Source organism: Elaeis guineensis, chromosome 3 (genome assembly GCF_000442705.2).
Source record: "Elaeis guineensis isolate ETL-2024a chromosome 3, EG11, whole genome shotgun sequence".
In the NCBI taxonomy this organism is placed as follows: Eukaryota; Viridiplantae; Streptophyta; class Magnoliopsida; order Arecales; family Arecaceae; genus Elaeis; species Elaeis guineensis.
This window is the reverse complement of record NC_025995.2, coordinates 97418371-97441059: the sequence shown is the minus strand read 5'-3', so window position 1 is coordinate 97441059 and position 22689 is coordinate 97418371. Positions and strand designations below refer to the sequence as shown.

Genomic DNA, 22689 nt, shown 5'->3' with positions numbered 1-22689 from the left:
AGCGCCAAGTAAACTTCAAACGTTGCATGGTCTGATGGTCAAGGTTTTTTTTAGCTAAACAGTACATTTCATTGAGTCAATAAAATGGGCTGAAAAAGGTTGAATTAGAGTAATCCAATCAAAAAGTGGACATCCAAATGCACGATACCATTCTCATCATTGAGAGTTCTGAGAAGGGTTGTATGTATACAGCCTTATTCATGCATGTAGATAAACTGTTTTAATATTTTGAATGTGTGATACCGTAATGCCAAAACCTGCCCTCTAATCTAATCCAAGAGAAGAGAAGAAAATTAATTTCAAAAGTGGAGTACACGTTATCCTGTCAACACACAAATCTATAAAAGAAACAAAGAACAACCAATGAATTGACAAACCAAAAACAAAGGAATTGATCCGGCACATAAATTATTTTTTTTTTTTGATACAAATAGATTATCACATCAGTCTGATAAGAAAACAGTCTAAAAATCAAGATACACAAGATCCTGCAAGGTTTGCGGATAGTTTTCATCCTATCTTCCGATCCAATCATCGAAATGCTCTACAATATATGCCACCATCCAATCCGTAGCAGTATTTGTCTCTTAATAAATATATCGAATTCTGATCGTATCAACTTGATGGAGAGAGATCCAGATGCTTCGGATAAGTGCATAAATTAAATAATTTTAATTGACTAATTTTGGCACATAAATTGAACCAATCACCGGCTGGATCAAAGCAAACCAGACCGGTTAATATCATGGATTATTGACCTAGACCTAATTTCTTCCTCGTGATGGCATGCCATGATGCCCTTAGGCGCACGACAAGGTTCGACATTTTTTAATATACTCCAATGTCTACTTTCTTTGACTTTGTATCATTCCCCAGTGCCCAAGGCCTCCCATCGCTCGCGGCATCCTTCGAGAAATATCGGACGCAACAGCTATTCCACAGGCCTGTCTATATACTTTTAGTTGCCAGAGAACCCAACTGGGGAGGGGCCATCCAGTTCGAAAGGTTCCAAACCTCTATATATTCTACTCCGGTGGAAAAGCTTGCAGGCCAAAAGAGAGAAAAGAGGGAGAGAGAGTTATGGCATTCCACCATCTTCTAGAATGGCTGCCAATTCTCCTGGTACTCTCATGCCGCGCTTCCTTCTCCTCTGCTGCCAGAGCCACCCCTTCTTCCCCAATTAAGGCTGTCAACCTCGGAGGATGGCTGGTAACTGAGGGCTGGATCGAGCCATCCCTCTTTGATGGCATACCCAACAAAGATCTCTTGGTACCACAACCCTTGCTTTCTGCACTATTTCTTGAAATGGGTCCTTGGAATTCCGGTCTTGGTTACATGGTTCTATATACGTGAGCATATATTTGCTGGTTTCAATTCCATCCTTTCGTTTTAGCATATCGAAATACTTGGCTTGATAACATATTTGCTGATTTCAGTAGCTTTCTTTTTTTAAAAGTTGAAGAGGCTCAATTCTTAGTCTTTAAGCCATTCATGAGTTTTGTTTACGTGTTCAAATATGTGCCTTAACTTCCTCTCCAACTCTAGGATGGCACCCAACTCCAGTTCAAGTCGGTGACACAGCAAATGTACTTGTGCGCTGAGGATGGTGGTGGAACGATCATCGTCGCGAATCGGACTAGTGCTTCGGGCTGGGAAACCTTCACGGTTCGTATGATTGCTCTGCTTTCTTATCTCTATATCAAGAATTTTTAACCCACGAATCTTGATCTTATATCGAGTTAATTGCCTTGCAACCAGCTGTGGAGAATCACAGAGTCCACCTTCCAATTTAAGGTTTTCCATGAGCAATTCGTAGGCCTCAGCAGCCAAGGAGATGGCGTTGTGGCGGTCTCGACCGACCCTGGCCAATCAGAGACACTTGAGATTGTGAGGAATGCCAATAACCCGAAGCGTGTTCGGATCAAAGCACCAAATGGATTATTCATACAGGTACTCAGGGTGCAATTTCCTTCACAATTTATGTACATTGTTACCATCAATTGCTCGTCCATTGGCATATGGTTCTTCTTCAGCGCCGAGCTTTGCTTGTCCATAGGCGAAGACGGCTGTGTCGGTGACCGCGGACTATCCTGAGAGCACCAGCTGGGGAGATGATGACCCTTCCGTCTTCCTGATGACTATAGTTTCCACGTTGCAAGGGGAGTACCAAGTCACCAATGGCTATGGGCCAGACAAGGCGCCGCAAGTCATGAAGGTAATTAAGAGAGGACACCTTATAAATCAATTCTTTGATTCTGACTTGTCAACGCTGACCCAGCTGTAACTCATTGTGGTTATGTATCCTGCTAATTGATGCCTGACTTTTAGAAATCATCACCTCTGAAGCTTTACATTTTTGACTATGGTGGTCAACCTATAATGCTGACTTTGACAAGCTGACTTGTTCACTTGCATAGGCTCAGATATATTATTTGCATCTCTGAGATTTGGTGGGGTGTCCTGAACTTGTTTATCCATGGTGGCAGGAGCATTGGAGCACCTTTATAGTGGAGGATGACTTCAGCTTCATATCCCAGAATGGATTGAATGCTGTGAGAATTCCAGTTGGGTGGTGGATAGCCAGTGGTCCCAATCCACCAAAGCCTTTTGTTGGTGGGTCCCTCCAAGCTCTGGATAATGCTTTCACATGGGCGGGGTGAGGAATCCTATCCCGCTTTTGTTAAAACTTTTGAGACAATCATACCTTAATTCCACTCATCAGCCTTAATTCCAAAGTGACCGTACCTTTCGTTGCCAACTTTCCATACTTTATGATCAGAATAGATTTTTGAACTAGGGTCTGAATTAATTATATCTTTGGCAGGAGGCCAACTTTGGTAGGCCATACCCTAATGTTCTGTTCTGAAATTTGCTAAACAAAACTGTTCCTTATCTTAATGCGCAGGAAGTATAATATAAAGGTCATTGTGGACCTCCATGCCGCACCTGGATCACAGAATGGGAACGAGCACAGTGGCACAAGAGATGGTTCTCAAGAATGGGGCAAGACTGATGCCAATATAGATCAGACAGTTGCAGTGATAGATTTTCTCACAGCTAGGTAGGCCTTCCTTGTCTTTACTACATTCAAATGTATTATAAGGTTACAACCCTAATCAAAATAATCTCCTTATTATGGTTCCTGAACTGAGCACTTGCAATTATCTTCATTGAATTTTTGCATATTGCACAAATTTCACAATATATGGCTTGAAACATTTGGTGTTTTTATCCAATAACTTTCTTATATTTGGATTATAGAATTTCTCATAGAAATATTGGCAATATGGCAAAAGCAAAAGAGGTTTTTATTTTACCATTTGGCATTTTTCTTTTTTCCCAAGAACTACAAGAAGCCCAAAGATCAGGTTGGCTGATAACCTAAATCTCAATGTGGATCCAACCTGTATGAATGTTTTGGGGCCATGACATAAATCCTGGAGTAATATTTCAACATGTGTCTTAACTTGGACTCAAACCAGGTCCAACTTTTTCTGCAAAGTAAGTAACCAGAGTGTGGAACTCATGACCTTCCTTTTCTCAATGAAGGTATGCTCAAGACCCAAGCCTTCTTGCAATTGAGCTGATCAATGAGCCTCTAGCACCCGGGGTAACACTAGATAGCCTGGAAAAGTACTATCAAGCTGGATACAACACTGTTCGCAAGTATACATCCAGTGCCTATGTGATCATGTCGAACCGACTATCAGCTGATTCCACGGAGCTCCTCCCATTTGCCAGCGGCTTCCAGGGCTCTGTCATCGACACCCACTACTACAATCTCTTCTCCAACCAGTTCAATGGCTTGACCGTGCAACAAAACATCGACTTCATTAACAACCAGCGATCCAAGGACCTTGCTACCATAACCAGATCTAATGGCCCCCTCACTTTTGTTGGTAAATTGCCAATTCAAGACCTTCCTATCATCGTTTTCGATCGGTCGTCGACTGAAATTGATGATTGATAAATTGTGCTGCAGGGGAATGGGTGGCAGAATGGGAGGTGAATGGTGCAACAAAGGAGGACTACCAAAGGTTTGCGCAGGCCCAATTAAATGTCTATGGGCGGGCCACGTTTGGATGGGCTTACTGGACTCTGAAGAATGTTAATAACCATTGGAGCTTGGAATGGATGATTCAAAATGGCTACATTACTTTGTAGACCAAGCTTTGCTGATTAAGCTTGGATAGTTCCTACAATTATCTGAATAATACTCAAAATTGAGTTGAATTTCCACTTGGAGACAAGTGGAAATATTATTAGGAAACTTAAATGTCCAAGATCATTGCATTGTAATTGATTGGGTTACATAAGTCAATATATCGTATTTAGGTAAATATTTTGTGTCTTTGTCTCTGTGTGGTCCAAAAAACCTAGATGTGACAGAATCAAAGCTATATGCTTTTTTGTTTTTTGAGGGATGAGGGAGGCAAAACAACAACCCAGCTTTTATTAAAAAAAATAGAGCTATGCATAAGAAGATAAAGAAACAGAGACCAGCTTCTCTAACAGAGCAAGAGACACGGTAGCTAGCAAGGTCATCCAACAAAAGATTCAGGTATCTATCAAAAGTCTATACGCTTCCTTTATCTCTACCCACATAACAATAAAGCGAGCAAGTTCAGAATATTTACGAATCAGAGACCAATCATTGAAGCTCTGAAATCCGGTGGAGGCAATCGAGGAGATGGCTCTGTGCTTGTTGAGGAACAGAATGGCATTCCTTTCCTTCCAACATTCTCGACAATTGCCACAATCAATATGAGGATATCATTCTGAACGTTTCTTGGGAAGTTCCGATGGATCCACATTATGCAAAGATAATCAAATGAACTCCAAGTGCTGAGCAGATAACCATCCAAATTGAGTTGAAAAGGGGGCAAGTTGAGAAGAGGTGGTCAACGGCTTCAGGCACTTGATTGCAAATAATACAGGGTCCCAGATTTTTGCCCAATTTTCTCCCTAGAACATCTTTCTCCAAGCCAACCATTGGAAGCATTTGAATTTGTGCTAGATGTTAAGGCTCCGGGTGCAAAGTTACACGAGACACCTATCACGTTGAGAAAAAGAGAGGAGGTTGAGAGTTGAGACGTTCTTTTTGCTGCTTAATTTCCAAACCAATCTATCCTTGCCATATTGTAAGGTCACACGTGGCAAGAGAGTGGAGAGATCAGAGAACTGAGACCTGATGTATAATTGGATGGGTTCATTGGCAGCTTGATTTTTTAGTTCTGAGCTTTGTGGTCAAAGAATTCTTCCACCACGCCATTCTTCTTGTGGCTCAGGGTGTATAGAGCAAGTGGAGCATTATAGAGCCAAGCATCCTTCCAGAAAAGGATTTGCCGGCCATTGCCAATCTTTAATTGAAGTTTGTTCCAAAAGGCTGGTGGTCCATTCACGACATCCCGTCAAAGGTTAGAGCATCTTTGGCCCACCTTCCAGCTCATGAAGAGTCGGATCTATCTGTGGTCGGCAAAAAGGATTCGTCTTTTCTATAGTCCGGATTCACTGGATAGCATCCCTTTCTTTTTTTCGGAAGCAAGCTCAAAATAATAGAAAATAAGATTCAACGTGGCTAGGCACTCATTCTTAGCTTGCACAAAAAATGATAGTATCATCTACATGTTGGAGGATTCGGATGCCGCCACAAATAAAAGGTTAATAAGCTAATTATCCAAAGGAAATTGGAATTTGGGCTGGCTTAATGAGCTAATTATCCAAGAATGGTTGAAGTCTGTTGGTCCGGACCTTAGTAATAGGGCGGTAGTTGGAAGGGATCTTAATTCGATGTTCTTTTCTTTGGAATGAGGGTGAGCGAAGCGAAATTGATCCTGGCCAAGTCCTAATTAGATTCATGAAGCTGAGAAAAGAACAGTAGGAGGTCATGCTGGACAACAACCCAAAAGTACTGGAAAAAGTTCAAGGTAAACCTTCGAAGCTGAAAATGAACTAATTTAATCTCTTCCAAGGTGAATGGTGCATCGAGACAGCTTTGCCTTTTTTTTTTTTTTCTTCCTGAGAGAGAGAGAGAGAGAGAGAGAGAGAGAGAGAGAATCAAAGGTATATGCTTGATGCCGAAAATCTGTTCGCAATGACAGCGACCTAGGAACCAAATCTTTTCAAGATTGCTGAAGGACCAATCAAATGGATTTCGCCGTCGAGTCTTGCATCCGACAGAATATAAATGCATGATATGTTCTATAGCAGTGACTAAACTTTTACAGTGTTTTACTAAATGAGTTAATAAACAAACAATACAGACTTCAGCTTTTTTCCTACAAAAGACATAAGATAATAAATTTTTTTCACCATTTGACCAAGAGCACTTGGCTAAATTAGTGGGAACTTCTACGCCTCACTTTATTCATCAGGGAGAGATTTTGTGTTTATCCTTAGATACTCGGATATTTTTATCACAGTCTTTAGGAAAAATATTTGCCACCTTGATTTCTAGACCATCACCTTTCGGGTTTAAATCTAGAATTTCCTCCCAAGAAAACCTCAGATGCTCTACGTGTGCGTTGACTGCAGACTTCTCGGCCAGAAAGCACCAGGTTGGGATGATGATCCACCTGTCTTCTTGATGACTATAGTTTCAACAATGAGAGGGGACAACCAACCTGCCAATGGTTATGGACCAGTGGAGGCCGAAGATTTGGAGATATGCATTTCACCTCGTTCACCTGTTCGCTTGTCAACACTTCCAACATAAGTCAGTGTTCAACTCTAAGGATCAGTAATAACATATATTGGCCTAAAAAAAAAATACCCAACAAAGTTAATAGCTTGCATGGAGCTGGGACAGAGAAATTTACGCCGTTGGCTACCTTTAGTTGCTGCAACTTGATGTACAGTCATTATTTTCTTGAAGCTGGGATAACATGAAAATTTGCACCTTAGCAAATAAAGTAGACATCAAGAAAGTACTGGTTAAGATAATTGCAAGGTGACCTTTCGATCTCCTTTTCCATTTTGTTATTGCGGGTAACAAATTATAGTATTTCTTATTCCTTTCTTATTGGCAGATTTATAATTATATACGATGTCATTGGTGCATGATGGCCGTAACTTCAACACTATAGGATAAATTTTTTATGATTAGATCGATCATGAAAAAATTATGATCGGACCTTCCATATCTCTGAAACACACCGTGCGTATATTAAAATACTAAATAAATAAAAATAAATAAATCTTAGAAATATTTAAATAATTTTGATAAATACCATATAATTCTCTGAAATTTATCTATTTTTATTTTTTTAGTATTTTACGCCTGCACAATGTGCTTTGGAGACGTAGCAGGTGATGACGGTCCGATCATAATTTTTTTCATGATCGATCTGAACATAAAAATTTTATCGAATACTATAGTCTTAAATAAGCTAAGATTATTGCTTATTATCTAATTGTGCACGATTTCATCGGTGCATGACGGTGGAGGATGACTTCTCTTAGGTCTCTTAAAATGGGCTCAATGCAGCGAGAATCCCCAGTTGGATGGTCGATTGCCCATGACCCTAGACCACCTAAGCCTTTTGTACGTGGGCAATTCAATTTTTGGATAATGCCTTCATATGGGCAGAGTAAGTGATCCCCTTAATTTCTCTTGAATAGAATCTATACTCTTTGACATATTAACCACAAATCTGAAAAGAGATTCTATGGAGATGTCCAAATTTTTATTTGCAAAGCTGGGGTAGAACTTGCTTCTTCTGGTTTTAGACCTGAGGCTTCAATAAGTTTTCAGGATTTGTGAAGTCCTAACAAATTGAATTTGGACCAGGCAACCGAATCGAATTAATTGACCTCCCGTTATACTAAATGTTATACTTAACAAATCCAAACCTGCTCTGAAAAGTTGCAGACACTAAATCGTTCCTTGTTTGGATGTGCAGGGAATAGAATTTGTTGGTCGTTATTGATCTACCCGGTGCCCTTAGGTCGCAGAATGGAGGTGAGCACACCAAATCGAGAAATAGATCCATGGAATAGGGCAACATGGATGCAAATATTAGGACTTGGGTTGTATCTTTCACGCAAAAGAATGATCAATTTTCTTTCACGACATTGACATTGGATGGCACTCCATGCAGATCTCAAAGCACTCCCAACTCTCCGGTCATCCTCTGCATAGATCTCAAAGTGACCATTATGTGGTCCTACGGCGATTCAAAGGAAAGGGAATCCTTGACTTGCAGGAAGGCTTATCTGGTCGTAAGGAAGGTAAATCCTTTGTTTTGCATGAAAGCTACAACCTTGGCCCAAATATTAATCAGACAGTTGTAGAAATAGATTTCTTTACAGTCAAGTAAGCCTTTCTCAGACTTTTCCTTCATTCCTTTTTGTCATAACCAAGTCAGAATAATCTCCATCTTATACAAAAAAAAAAAAAAAAAAAAAAAAAGGTTCTTGAACTCTTCATAAATTTCTTCATTGTCACCAAATTCTTGGCAATATATTGATGATATGCAACAAATAAATTACACATGTTACATTACATATGACCACCATCCTCCTCAGGTGCTTATGTTTTTAGTGAATTATATTGCATACGTTTATCAATTCATATATTACGTTTTACCAGATGGCATACCGACCTCAGGGATACTTGTCTGGACCCAGTTTCCCAACTAGCTTGTGTCACATTGTAATAAGACCAGACCCAGTTTAAATGGGTTTAGGCCCGGGCATGTGCATTTTGTTGCAGACCAAACTAACAGAGGTTACAACTCACGAGCCTTAGTTCCTTCAATTCATGGAGGGATGCTCAAAGGCCCAGCGTTCTAGGAATTGGGCTGCTCTATGGTCCTGTGGCACTTGGAATCATTTTAGATAGACAATTGTTTAACTCTAAAGCTGGTTAAAACAGTGTTCTCAAGTACACTGCTCAGTGCTCCTCCCATCTAGTTGTTGTATTTGGCTTGCATTTTTATCAATCTGTGGATTCGACAGCCAAAGTGTGGCAAAAATTAAAGACTTCTGTTTGGTGTTCAAGTTTGTGCCAATTGATAAAGTAGGTAGAACCGCCTCCCCATCCTTTTTTCTCCCCCAAATAAGATACCAATGCAACTAGATGTTTTAGATATCGACAGGCTTCATACAATTATTCCATCGAGTAGAATGAGGTATGGTGTTAAAGATTAGCCTGAAGTATATAGATATATGATTTTAGGGGTTCTCTGGATCTCTTTAATTCCCTGAAACAGAAAGAATAACTTGAACCAGACTCAAAATTGACGCTGGAGATTAAGTTTGATAGTTTGAACCTACTCAATCTATGCTCAACCTTGTCTTGAAAATAGTAATGCAAGCCCACCATGGGCATTGCATGACTTGCAATGGCTTGAGTCATTTACAGTACATCCACATTTCATCCATGTTCTTCCTAAGTCATGAATGGATGTTTCAAATAACAGTCGATGTAACTCTCTCAAAGATGGTTTCTAGAGACGTAAGGTTATATTATAGAATTCCATGATACACATTGATAATTTTATAATAAAATAAATCAAATTGTAAATTTAAATAATTAATGATAACTGTTATTTGCTATTTTTATGATTTTTATGAAAAGAAAAAAATATTTTTAAATTTGAATGGCTAGGAATTTTAATTTGTTAAATAATCATCCTTCCTTACCACAACAATTTGGAAGGATCATAAGGTCCAAGATCGAACTTGGCAAATAACAATCATCGATTAATATTAACAGAGTGATGCAAGGATTAGACTTCTACCAATTAAGGACTTGTTTAGAAAATCAATAGCATATACATTGAATTTTCTATTGGATTTATGGACTGAAAAATCCATATGATCATATGGCCATATCAATCTAAGACACTCTTAGCTTGAATTTTGTAGGAAGAAAGAAACAACTCTATTCCAGATACCAACAAGCTCACGGGGTTAGGATTCAAATTGGTACTTATAGTGGCCTTAAAAGTATAGATTGAGCTCGAGGCCCACAGGCTAGATCTTTATATAGGGATATCCTAATAAATTCTAATTATAAATAAGAATAATTGAAGTTATTCTTTTTAAAAAATTATACAGTATAATTAAAATTATTCTCAGATAAATATCCTTTAAGAGCTGCCACGGACGCGTGGATGGAGAATTCAGATCAACGGCAGATATTCATTCTTCTTCGATCTATTTATCACGCCACCCTCTCGTTCCCTCCTCCAAACAACGCCCATCGCGAGCCACGTCACCTCTCAACCCCTTCACCTTCGTTGCTCCGCCGCTCTACGAAGCCCGCGAGAGGGGAAGAGCGAGAGAGAGGGCGGCGCAGGGCGAAGATGCTTCCGGGGAAGCGGCGGCGGCCGCCGATGCGGCGGTCGACAAGCGTGACTGTATTCTCGGAGGCGGACCTCGCGGCGGCGTCGGCGGCTTCGGACGACGGAGGCCACCAGCGGCGGAGGCAGACGGCGCCGAGGAGCACGCAGCGGCGGAGCTTCAGCACCTTCGAGCTGGCCGGGACGGCCCCCTTCCTTAGTTCCTGCGGCCTCTGCAAGCGCCACCTCGGCCCTGGAATCGATACCTACATCTATAGGTATAAATTTATCTCAGATGGAGAAAAAGTGGGGGAAAAAACACTTTGTTACCCCTTAATCTGGTATCTTATTTGTGAATTTTGTGTGTTTGTGGAAGATGTGCTGATATTAGCGAAAAAGATGAGATTTTTATTGGTTTCCGTAGATTGCAGGCAATTTTATTTTCTTTGGAACGTCCAATCCACTCTTTCAAAAAGTGATTATTTTGAGATATTATTTTATATCTATGAGCTACTCTGGTTCTTTTGTTTTTGATTTAGTTTACTACAATTCTCGGTTTATAAAATCTTGAAATAACTATCTGGTTGTTATGTGTTATGCTCATAGGTTTTTTATTTTTTTCATCCTTTATCTTCATTGGTTTAAACAAATTCAAGTAAATATTAGACTTTATCCCTTTGATGTAAGGTTTGGGTCTCAGTATTAGTAGGAACAATCGTGTGGATTTATCTTCCTAGGTTGCATGTTCTTTTGTACCTTTCTTAGTAGAGATCTGATTGTCTGTTTGGTCTTTATGAACTTTTTTTCTTTTTTTAAGAGAAAGGTGGTTAAAATAGTTCTAGGATTTTCTTGTTTCTTTTTCTTCTTTTTTTCCTTTCTTAATTAATTGATTAGCAGTTGTATTATAAAGCCCATATATGTGATATACAAAATTTCTTTAGATCACTTAAATTCTTGAGTTCTTGTTCTTCTGTGGTTTAAGTCCTTTCTTCTCAAGTTCCATAGTGTAGCTTGGAATGGTCTTCTAGGTAAAGCTTATAATTCATTTTGATGGTTAAGATTTAAAAGGATTTTGTGATTTATTTTTACCTTTATCTGCATGCCTGCTATATAATAATTCCATGTCTATGTGCACATACACATATTAATACACCTAACAAATATTATACCTTGACTTCCAAGCCATCAAGGAATGTTGTGGTTAGCCCACAATACATCAGAATTTATAATTCTCTCTAGATTAACTTGTTAATTGCAGTTTTGTTGAAGGGTTGTGAATCGGAAGATCTAAAATCACTTGGTTGGAATTGTCTAAGAACCTGGAGAGGCTTGTGAGGATCAATATGGTGTCAGAATATGTTAAGTAATTGAGATCTGATGAGGTTCGCAAATTATTATTAGACACTGATGCCACCATATGAGAGGTTTATGGTTTAAGTCATGAAAGATAAAGATATCTGACTGAAGTTAAAAACAAGGAGTGGAAGAAGTTTATACTGACAGCTGAGTCAACTTTTCATAGGCATGAACAGCTAGACAAGTTGGAACAAGGTTGTTAATTATGGTCTTGACACTTGGTTTTTGTGGTTCTAGGGTATATCCACTGGATCATCAGGCTTTTATGCATTATATTTTTAGCCGTCTCGATGTCTCGTCTTGTATCATAGCCCAAGAGTAGTCTTGAATTATCATTGCAGTATTGATTCTTTTTGATGATACATTGCATTATTGATTCAAAGATTTGTTTATAGATTCTTATGGGATTTTCTTTTTTGCATGCGTGCTTACATCTACATATGCTTGTCCTAAACGGTAAAATTATTACACTCTGTGAATCCCAAGTTGTGCGGAGAATATATAGCCTCATTTGCTGACACCTCCCGAACCAGGAGCATCTTACAATCTTCGATGTCCACTTGAAGTGCTTAGTCTTCGTTCTTGTAAGCTAATTGGGACCTATTTGTACTGACCTACTTCTTTGTCCCCAGGGGTGAAATTGCGTTCTGTAGTCTGCAGTGCAGGGAGCACCAAATTAAGCTAGATGATCAGAAAGAGAAACAGAAGTGCTCGTTGACATCTCTGAGGACTGAAGCACCCCCGGCAACTGCAGGATCTGAAGCCTCCAGTAATGGTGAAACAGTTGCTGCTGCTTAAAACTATCACTGTTCCTCTCTTTAGGATCTTCATACTGTAATTTTTCTATGCATGCCGTAATGCAAAAACTCTCCTTTTCTTAAAAAAAATAATGTATTACTAGTAGGCAAAACAAATCATATTAGATGGGTTTCATTAGCATTCCGGCACCAGAAAAGTTTTAATCTTCAGAAATGTACGCACAGCTATGTGCTAGTGGTTCTCCACCTCACGTATTAATGTTGATTTTATAGTTTCTTTTAGATTAAATGCTTCCAGACGTTCATAATTATGGAATTCAGTAGGCTTGTGATTCAAATGGATCTTAGTAGTCAAAAATTACCCATCTTCTTCAGGTGATTCCTGCTGCTCCTTCGGTGTTTTCTGTACCCTTTTGGTGAAGCCTCAACATGAAATAACCCTGGAAAGGGGCAGATCCCTGGGATTGGACCCCTGAGGCGAGAGGTGATACCATCCGAGCTAGTGTTTGGTGGTTGCTGCTCCTTCAGTTTTGAAGTGAAGAGAACCCAAGAAAATCGAATGAAACTGCGCATTTCTTTTATAGATTACATGCTCAAACCATGAAGAAGAACTATTACTAATAACGAGACAGATGGCTGAATCTTTTGCTTTAACAATATTGGTGGAAGGTTGAGTCCACTTGCAAAGAAGAAAGGGGGGTTAGTCTTCATGTAGTTTGCTGTGCAGTGGAATTTAAGTACAGTGATGAGTACCCTACATAAAAATGCAGTGATATGTGCCCGTAACCTTCCCTTTTGGTTCATTCAATGATACTTTCCTTTTCTGTCAGCTCACATCACTGGGTAATTAACATAGGCTGAAGAAAGTAAAGAAATCATTTCATTTAATAAATCAAGCTAAGCCTAGTAGTTGCGTGATCTGGCTGATGAACAACAGTGGAGAAGGTTGTCACCTTTGCATGAAGTGGTCCCCTGACGAAGCTGAAAGCGGTCGATCCATTTGTGGTCCCTTGGCACGGCTCCATTTGAAAGACTCATCAATTCCTGCTCGCATCCTGACGTTAATCACCATTCATTTCCTCCAGTGGTCCATTTTTTTTTTTCCTCTCTGTCCTATGCTAACATTAGATCGCTTTTTATTCACTCACCGTGCAATGAATCCCACTGGATTAGTTCATTGGCTCCTTGAGTCATTTTTCATGTCAGAAAGCGGATTTTCTTCAACTTAATATGAATCCATAAAATGTTGCGAAGAGTTCTGTGCAGAATGCATGGCAACCTAGCAACATAATAAACTAGAAGCCTGTTATTTTAATGGGTTATAATCTAGGAAAGTAATAAATGGAGATATGAGCAAGGCATATTTTAATGGGTGGCCTTGGTGCATGGGAGGATGGAAGGGGATGACTCAGTTGGGCAAATGGGAGAGGGATGTGATTGGCAATGGAAAAAGTTGGTGATTCCCAAGTGCTTTTGTTTGCACTTTTTTGGGCTACTGATCAACCCACATATAAAAACAGATTCCCCATTTGAAAAAAGAGTGGCAGTAACCTTATGCTGATGGAGCTTCTGAGGATAATATATGGAGGAATGAGATGCATGTGAAGGAGATGGGAGATTTGGTATTTAATCGCTTGCAGGGGCCCAAAGCAGGCAGGGTGTCCCCCTCACCGCATCATATTCTGCCGTAGATCAGGAAACCAGGCCATTATTTAATCAATTATAGGCCATTATTTGCCCTAATACCAAGAACAGCTAGAGTTGCCTAGGGTTCAGGATCTGGACTGGGTTCTTCCTCTTCTTTTGTGATTAGTTTTTTTCCAGGTCTCACCACCAGTAAAAGAGATATCTATTTTTAGAAAAGGGATATCTAAAAGTTCTCACTCAGATTATGGGCCTACCCCACCTCCTTGCATAAAATAGACTAAAAGATGTTATATGTGCAGTTGCTTAATACCCATGGGAGTTATTAAAATTTTAGAGCGTCACATGATCCACTGATGAATTTTTTTTTTTTTTTTTGTTAATTTTTTGAATGATTTTGATGGAGAGGAATGCATTTTCTTTTGCCAAGAAAAAACCGTAGTTCGTGGATGGATGGAATTAATATGCTACAGAGGCTGAGGGGAAAAACAAAAAGCATGAGCCTCGCACTGCAAATAGAAGTTATGCAATTTTTGCGGTATATATAACATGAGGAATGATATTATTTTTTTTTTTTTTACTGATGCATTAACTTGTTCTGTAGTTAATGTGATGGCCCGGGCCGATAACAAATCTCAGCCCACCAAAGCCCAAAATAAAATAAAATAAAAAAAGAAGAAAAACAGAGGAGAAGAACTTCCGAAGGGAGTCTTCTTCCTCCGTTCACCGGCTCCTAATCGGAGTCGGAAACAAGTTCCCTCCGGCCCTATTTAAGGAGGAGATCCCTCCTCTCTCCTCTCTCCTCTCATCGAGAAATCCTGGAGCAAAACGGCGGCAATCGTCGGAAATTTCTCACGGAGACCCGTCACTGTGCCGTCCAATTTCTCGTCGGAAAAGCTTCGCCGGCGACGGAGGTAAGCCTCCTCCCCTTCCTCTCTTCTCCCCCTTCCTTCCCGTGCCGATGTGCATGCTCGCCGGCGACCGGAGTCGCCGGATTTTGTTGCGGAAGTAACTTTCATTTTTGATCGTTTTCCCTTTGATTACTGGCGCCAGTGGTCACCGCCGACCACCGGTTTGACTCTCTTCTTATCGGTGAGTCACCCCCTGCCGACGGCCGCCCCACGTTGGCTGCGCCGTCGGTCGGTCAGCCAACGAGGGGACCTCACGGTCCCTTGTTTCGGCCCAAAGGAAACCCACGGGAGAAAAAGAAAAGAAGAAGGAGGAAAAGAAAAAGAAAAGAAGAAAAAAAAAAGAGAAAAGAAAAGAAAAGAAAAGGAAAAGAAGAAAAAAAAGAGAAAGAAAAGAAAAAAAAATAATAATATATATATATATATACTTATATATATATATAAATAAATGAATAAATAAATAAAATAAATAAAAAATAAAAATAAAAAAAATGAGAGAGAGTTTCTCTCTCTCCTCTCTCTTCTTTCAGTCTGAAACCTTACTTTCTCTCTCCAGAATTGGACTTTCTCTCTCTACTTTCTCTCTCTAAAATTTTCTTTCTCTAGATTGTTTCTCTCTCTTGATGGATTTCTCTCTCTCTAAAGTTATTCCTCTAGGATTAGCGTAGTGGAAGGCTTCATTTGATGATTTTGATCGAGTTTAGGGAAGAGTCTGATTTTAAGTGAGGTCTTGATTTGAGATTTGTTTAGATTGAATTTTAAATTAAAATTAATGTAAAAATATAATTTTGGATAATAGGCACTGAAGAATCTCCTAGAAGTTAGTCGATCTATTCACTCAGTGCTCCGTGAAAGGTAAGTAATGAATCATCTTCTCGAGATATTCCATATTTATTCTGAAAATAAATAATTATTCTCTGAAATTATGTATGATTTATGAAATTATGTTTTGAAAGAAAAGTGCTTTTGAAATATTATGGTATGTCGATTTATGCACATGTTCAGTGAAAAATTATGATATATTATGATACAAAGTGTTTTGATACAGATCGGATTTATGCTCTCAGCCTAACTATATTTCAGTGGGCTCCGCCAATGGAGATTATACGTTGATACTCAGTGGACCCTGCCAGTGGGGGTTGTGCGCTGGTGTTTGTGGATCCTACCAGTGGGGGTTGTGTGCTGGTGTTTGTGGACCCTGCCAGTGGGGGTTGTGCGCTGGTATTCTGTGGACCCCGCCAATAGGGGTTAAATGTTGGTCATAGTCAAGACTGTTGAGTTACGAGTGTTTTGAATCGAATCGGATTTATGATTATATTATATGTGAATATTTAAAAATATTTGATTTGTATTAAATCAGCATGAAATATACTCTTATGTTTATTTGCAATATTATTCTTAAAAATTATATAATATCTGAATTATCTAGTTGAGATATTTGTTACTTACTGGACTGTCTAGCTCATTACCTTTCTTTCTATTTTTCAGATTCAGATAATTAATTTCGAGCGTGGAAAGAAATATTGGGACAGAACTTTTAGAGGCGAGATTTAGCATTGTCAACTTCATTGAACTTAGATCTATAATTTTATTTTTAGTAAAATTTTATCGGATGTAAGATATTTATTTTAATTATTTAAATTAAAGTTGAATAATAATTATTTGAATTTATTCTACTGTGATGCATTGATATCATGATGAGATACCTTGCATGCTTATGGAGAGAGTTCTTCATAAGTATGCGGCGGTTACCATGATCCTCGATTCACAATTTCAGATCGGGAGCGTGATAATTAACGATATTTTATTAATTACTATACAGAAATAAAATCACTTCCCATCAAATATGCCAAATTACTCTTATTCAGGAAGGGCAGAAATTAAAACTATCAAATAGTAAGTGTCAAAGAGTTAGACTAAGATTATAGCAAACTAAATTCACAATTAAAATGAATAAAAATATATAATAATTTTCAAGTCCTGGATGATGCATTGTCAAGTATTTGAATTCGGATGATTTTCCCTCTCTCAAAGAAAAATCACTATGGATCGATGTGTTCACAAAGAAAGAAAGTACATATTGCATTTAGTGGTCCATGGACGAAAATTTATTGGAAATTACCATTTCTTGGATTGCAAAGTTATTAAATTGCATCCGTCCTGAGACCTGACCAGCTAACAGAACGTCGATTCTGCTAGGTGGTTCTGATGGTTCCTTTTCTTTTCAGTTATTAAAAACTTGCGAGGTGGTCCATCGACTAGATTGTCACAGTTGCCTGCTCTACGTTAGTCTACACTCCTTGGAAGTTGGAACACGGCCAACTAAATATAGTTGGTGGCCAATTCTAAGCTAAATTAAGTCCAGATGATTTCCTTATAATGGTAAGAAACGATCTAAATGATCATAAAGAACTTCCAGGAAATCAGGTTTAAAGGGCCCCCGTGAATGAAGTGGACAATTATATATCACTTTCTTTCAGACAATGAAAGCTTTCAAGGAATGCTATGGGAGAGAGAGCCTTCTCAAGTGCTGAAAGAGAGAGGCCTATGACAATGACTTCCCAAATTGCAGGATTGTGCCCTTATTGTTTCTGAAGAGGCAAGAGAAGAGGCCATAGGAAGAAAGCTTCATTTTATTGCGGACAAAGTCCTTTTTAAGACAAGGATGACAGCTGACTAATACCTGCATTTCCCTTTTTATTATCATTTAAAAAAGTTTTAGAGAATTGAGACGTATCATCTATTTTCAGCATCAATGGGGCCCTGTTATTGTTCTTCAATATATATATATATATATATATATTGATATTGGTATTTAATCGCTTGCAGGGGCCCAAAGCAGGCAGGGTGTCCCCCTTTACAATAAGGGCACCCAGATTTTTTTCACAATTAGGTCTTTAGCCTAGAGGTGAGAGGGCGTATTAGCCAAGGATTCAGATGTTTTTCATGTGAAAGAATGATTGATCTTCTTTTGTGATCTTAATCATTAGATTATGCTTCGCACTGCTTTTAAAATATGACATCAGCTTGATCATCTATACTATGAATGGAAGGAAATGATTCATTGTGCTTTAAAAATTGTGTGATGTGTGATCTAATAGTTGAGATCGTGAAAGAAGATCAATCATTCTTTCACGTGAAAGATACAACCCAAATCCATCAGCCAGTCGCACCAATCTTTGTTTGGGGTCAGGGCTAATGTTGAACTCTAAATCTTAGTCCCTAAATTTAAAATATTTCTCAGAACTTTATGCTGAACCTTCAAATGGCATCCAAAATTTGGGACCCCCGGGAGGTTTGCTGAGCTGAACCACGCTGTCAATTTTAAGCCAGCTAATTCATTGTTTTATGGACCTTGAGTATGAGACTCGTTAGCCCAACCAGATGGGCGCTGTCCATGTACTTATATTGGGCCTCATCAAACCTCAAGTCTGGATCCAATGCCATGCCAGCTACAATCCTGCTAGGCAATCCCCCGCATGACAACCTCAGGCTAAATACATTTAGGAAGTGCATTGTTAATAGGAAAAGGAATCATTCTGACGAACTCATTGTAGATAATGTTTATGTGGAGTAGATTTCTTTAGAAATGCATTCCAATAATCAACAGCTTCAAAGACGAGATCATGATGAATTCCATATAGGGAATCATGGGCTAGACAAGCCACAAGACTAAAGCTCATATCACCCGTCTATACTCATGCAAAGTGCATGGATGCCAGCATGTCACTGATTTAAGATCCAAAAACAAGAGATGCGCTAGCAGCGGAAATTGGATCATTTGTCAACATGTATAAAATTAGAAAAATCTATGATGTATATATATATATATATATATATATATATATATATAGAGAGAGAGAGAGAGAGAGAGAGAGAGAGAGAGAGTTGAACTTTGCTATGCTTGAATGGATATCCCCTAAGATCTAGTCATATCTACATTAGATAATAGGGTTCCACATTGATGATCCAAACCATTAGATATAATCATATCAAATATTATATGATTTGGAAACCTCTATCTTATACATCAAGTGATAAAAAACCATACATAATTTCATATTATTTGAACTGTCCTTTTTTTAACAATTGATGTATAGACTAGCTATCTCCAAATTATATAATTTTTAATATGCAAGTAGTTTAAAAATAATAGTTCATATTCAATGGTTTAGATCAGAATCTTTATAATCCAGTACAAATCTAACCGGCTCTATGTGGAGATCTGCTGAAGTGCAGTCAAGTCTAGCTCTCTATTGATATGCATGTGTATGTGTTTTATATATATATATAAAATGGAGGTTCACCTTGTACATAGCACCAGTATTTAATGACATCGGATGTTATATGTTTGGTCATCATTGTAGTTTATTGTTTAATATACCATAAATATTAATGATGCCAATATTAATGTACTTGATGATCATTAAAGTTTGTTGTTTAATGTGCAATAAAAATTTAGTTATTGAAACCTTCTCCTTATTAAAATTTATTATATTATTATATGATGCTCAAGCATAAAAAGAGAAAAAAAAAAGACTATACATCACTGACCAATACTAATGATATTAATATTAACGACAAGAGTTTCAGCAATAATGTTATGATGCAAAGTTCTCTATCCGCCGTATGAATGATAGTACTAATGACATCGGTATCAACAATAAGAGTTTTTGCTAAGCTATTATTAAAGTTCCTTGCTAAATGTATAATGAAAATTTAGCTATATATTTATTGCAGTTTGTTACATTGTTATTATGCATTTCAAGGAAAGAAAATAAAGCCATATCCCATGCATCATGTAGAACTAATATTAATTCTAGAAATTTCTGCATGAAGGCTCCACTTATACAAAATTCTCCATTTGCTATATGAATATTGATCTTAATGATATCGGTATTAATTATTGGAGTTTCTGCTTCCTCATCATTAAAATTGATTGTTTAATATTCAATACTTAAATTTTCATTACACATTAAAAAATCAACTTTAGTGATGGGTAAGATTAAAATTTATTGTTTAATATATGATTAAAATTGGGCTATTAGAACATTCTATTATATGTTAGAAAAAGCAAAGCTAGTATTTATGATAGAAATTTCTACATGAGGTTTAGCTTATACAAATTTTTTCATTTACGGTATAGACATTGATAATAATGATGCCGGTACTGATGATAGAAATTTTTTGCTTAGCTCTCATTAAAGTTCTTTGCTTATGTGCATTAAAGATTTGGGTACAAAAGCCTTCTATTTATTTATTACAATGATGAGATCTTCTGCTTGATAATCATTGAAGTTTATTATTTTATATACAACAAAAATTTAAATTTGAAGAACAGCTACAAAAGACGAAAAAATGATATCCCACATGTTGTATAGGATCTGTATCAACGATGCAAAGCTTTTTACAAAGATTTATCATGTGTACAATTTTCTGTTTATCATGTCGATGGATGCTCAGGCGTCATTCAAATTCCTTGTTAAATATGCAACTGAAATAAGGCTGTTGAAATTTTTTATTTATTATAATAATAAGAGTTTCTACTTATCGAATGTGAAAATTTATTGCATAATATGTAATAAAAAATTAATTATTAAAATTTTTTATTTAATATAATTTTTGTATTTTTATTTTTTTTAAAAAATATTTAGAAAAATAAAAAATCATATATCACGCACTGTGCGGAGCCTTTATTAGGTAAAGGAGCTTTTATATGGAATCTCGTGGTATTGGTATTAATGGTTGATGTAAACGACAATCATTACAGTTAATTATCTAATGTGTAATAGATACTGAAGTTTTTTATTTTATTTGGCTATCTTTAAAGTTTATTATTTACTATATAATAAAATTTTAGATATTATAAATATCTATTTATTATAATTTATAATATTATTATATTATATTCAGAGAATAGTAAATCAAAAAAAAAATCTACACCTCGTGCATGGCTGGTACTAATGACTTCATCTTCCATCAATCTATTGTTATTTAAATTCTTTTGGTGTTGTTTTGTAGCTGCAGGCAGCCCTATGCAAATAGGGAGAGTCCTGTTGCTGCTCCTCGAGTTCTACTGATGTTGTGACGGCTTCGTCGACGTGGATGGTTTACAGAGAAGGCTGGAGGATGGCCCGCACATCGGAGATCTGCAAAAGCAAGTCCGCACACGTCGAAACAGGAGATAGAGGGTTCTCGACCACAAATCTTTCAATGTTTAAATCAGTGAGGATTCAAGAAGAAAAGAATAGAAAAGAAAAAAATAATGATGTGGATCTGAAATTTTTTTCTTTTTATAGAAATAAATTTTTTAGATTGTTAGAATTTATTTGAGTCGAAGAGGTGACCGTCAAGGAGCCAAAATAGTAGAGTCATAAGTTATTATAGTACCGATCATCCACATTCGTAGTATAGTAGATCGCTGTAACTGAATGCTGGCGTGGCAGATTCTATACGCTAAAGAAATCGTGCTGCATCCGAACTAGATGAGTGGTGCACGAAAGATCGAGGAGGATAAAATCGAGGTTGATTGATGTCCAACAACATGATCCTAATCGGGATGCTGATCTTTTGTGCGTCATCAGCTAACGATCGATGAATGTGGTCGGTTGGAGATTAATCTATGGTATCGCAATCTGGATAGATGATGAGTCACGGATAATCGAATCATGACATCATGTGTCTGCTATGTCATCGGAAGATGGCAACATCTTTTGACGAATGAAATACGACCCAACAAGTTCGAAACTGATTTTGTTTTTTGTTGTGAAGCATTTAGATGGAGTTCTGTGGATCGGAATGTTCGTACCTTTTCATGATGTTTTGTTTTATTTTTTTGATTTTTTTTTGATATTTTTTATTTTTTTTTTGACATAGGCTGCTGTATTTTGCCTTTGGCTTGAATTTGGGATGTGTAATAGATCCCAAGAATTTATTGTGCGCCTGTTCTGCTTTCAGTCCACAATAAACCGGTAGTTAGCGCATGAGAGAGGTAAATGCTTGCAATGGAGTCGAGATTCTCTATCCCCAACCTCCCCCCTTTCCGTCCCCTCCCCATATGCACCCAATCCCGTCCCATCCAATGGGATTCCGCTGAACAGCGCCTCATATGTCCGCCTTATCCAAAGTTTTAATCACAGGCACGTTGAGGTAGTTGATTTTGGTTTAACACATAAATAGACAATAGATGAATAAAAAGTGTCCACCTTTTCTTATTTCCCCTCCGTGGGTATACTGTGGCAAACTTTTCAGGTTGCATCGATCGGATCTTCGTAGGTTAGATAAAAAAAAAAAATCTAAATCTAATTTATTTATTAAATAAATTAAAATTTTAAAATTATATTTATATTATTTAATAAATAGATTATCTAATCCAACCTATTTAATCTGTTTAATAAATGATTAGAATAAATCAAATCAACCTATTAGTTTAATATGTTGGTTCAACTTTAACAAATAGATCAAATCAACATATTTAATATATATAAATAACTAGCAATAAATGCAAAACAACAGATGATAGAAAAATATTTTTTTAGAAAATAAATGAGATTGTTGAGTCGACCAAAACTATGAAATTAAAAAATAAATTATTATCTTAAAAAATAAGATATTAATGGATGATTCTCTGTTGGTGATCGTGGATGCTAATACAATGAATGTGCACTGATTGAAGAGGAGGATGTGATGGTCGGATTTGAGACCTGCTGCTACTACTAGAGCTTCGTAGTGATCTTG

At 37.6% G+C, this 22689-nt stretch overlaps 2 protein-coding genes across 2 annotated transcripts; both read left to right on the top strand.

Annotated features, from left to right (window-relative positions):
• Positions 1-968: 968 nt before the first annotated feature.
• Positions 969-4340, top strand: LOC114912642 (probable glucan 1,3-beta-glucosidase A). Its single transcript, XM_029263521.2, has 8 exons — positions 969-1269; positions 1546-1665; positions 1759-1950; positions 2057-2215; positions 2487-2656; positions 2906-3061; positions 3550-3899; positions 3983-4340. Exons 1-8 carry the CDS (start codon positions 1081-1083, stop codon positions 4162-4164), a joined length of 1518 nt encoding a protein of 505 aa, XP_029119354.1. The 5' UTR covers positions 969-1080; the 3' UTR covers positions 4165-4340.
• Positions 4341-10090: 5750 nt separating this feature from the next.
• Positions 10091-12689, top strand: LOC105041641 (uncharacterized). Its single transcript, XM_029263523.2, has 2 exons — positions 10091-10564; positions 12275-12689. The coding sequence occupies exons 1-2, from the start codon at positions 10119-10121 to the stop codon at positions 12438-12440; spliced, it is 612 nt and encodes a 203-aa protein (XP_029119356.2). The 5' UTR covers positions 10091-10118; the 3' UTR covers positions 12441-12689.
• Positions 12690-22689: the final 10000 nt, after the last annotated feature.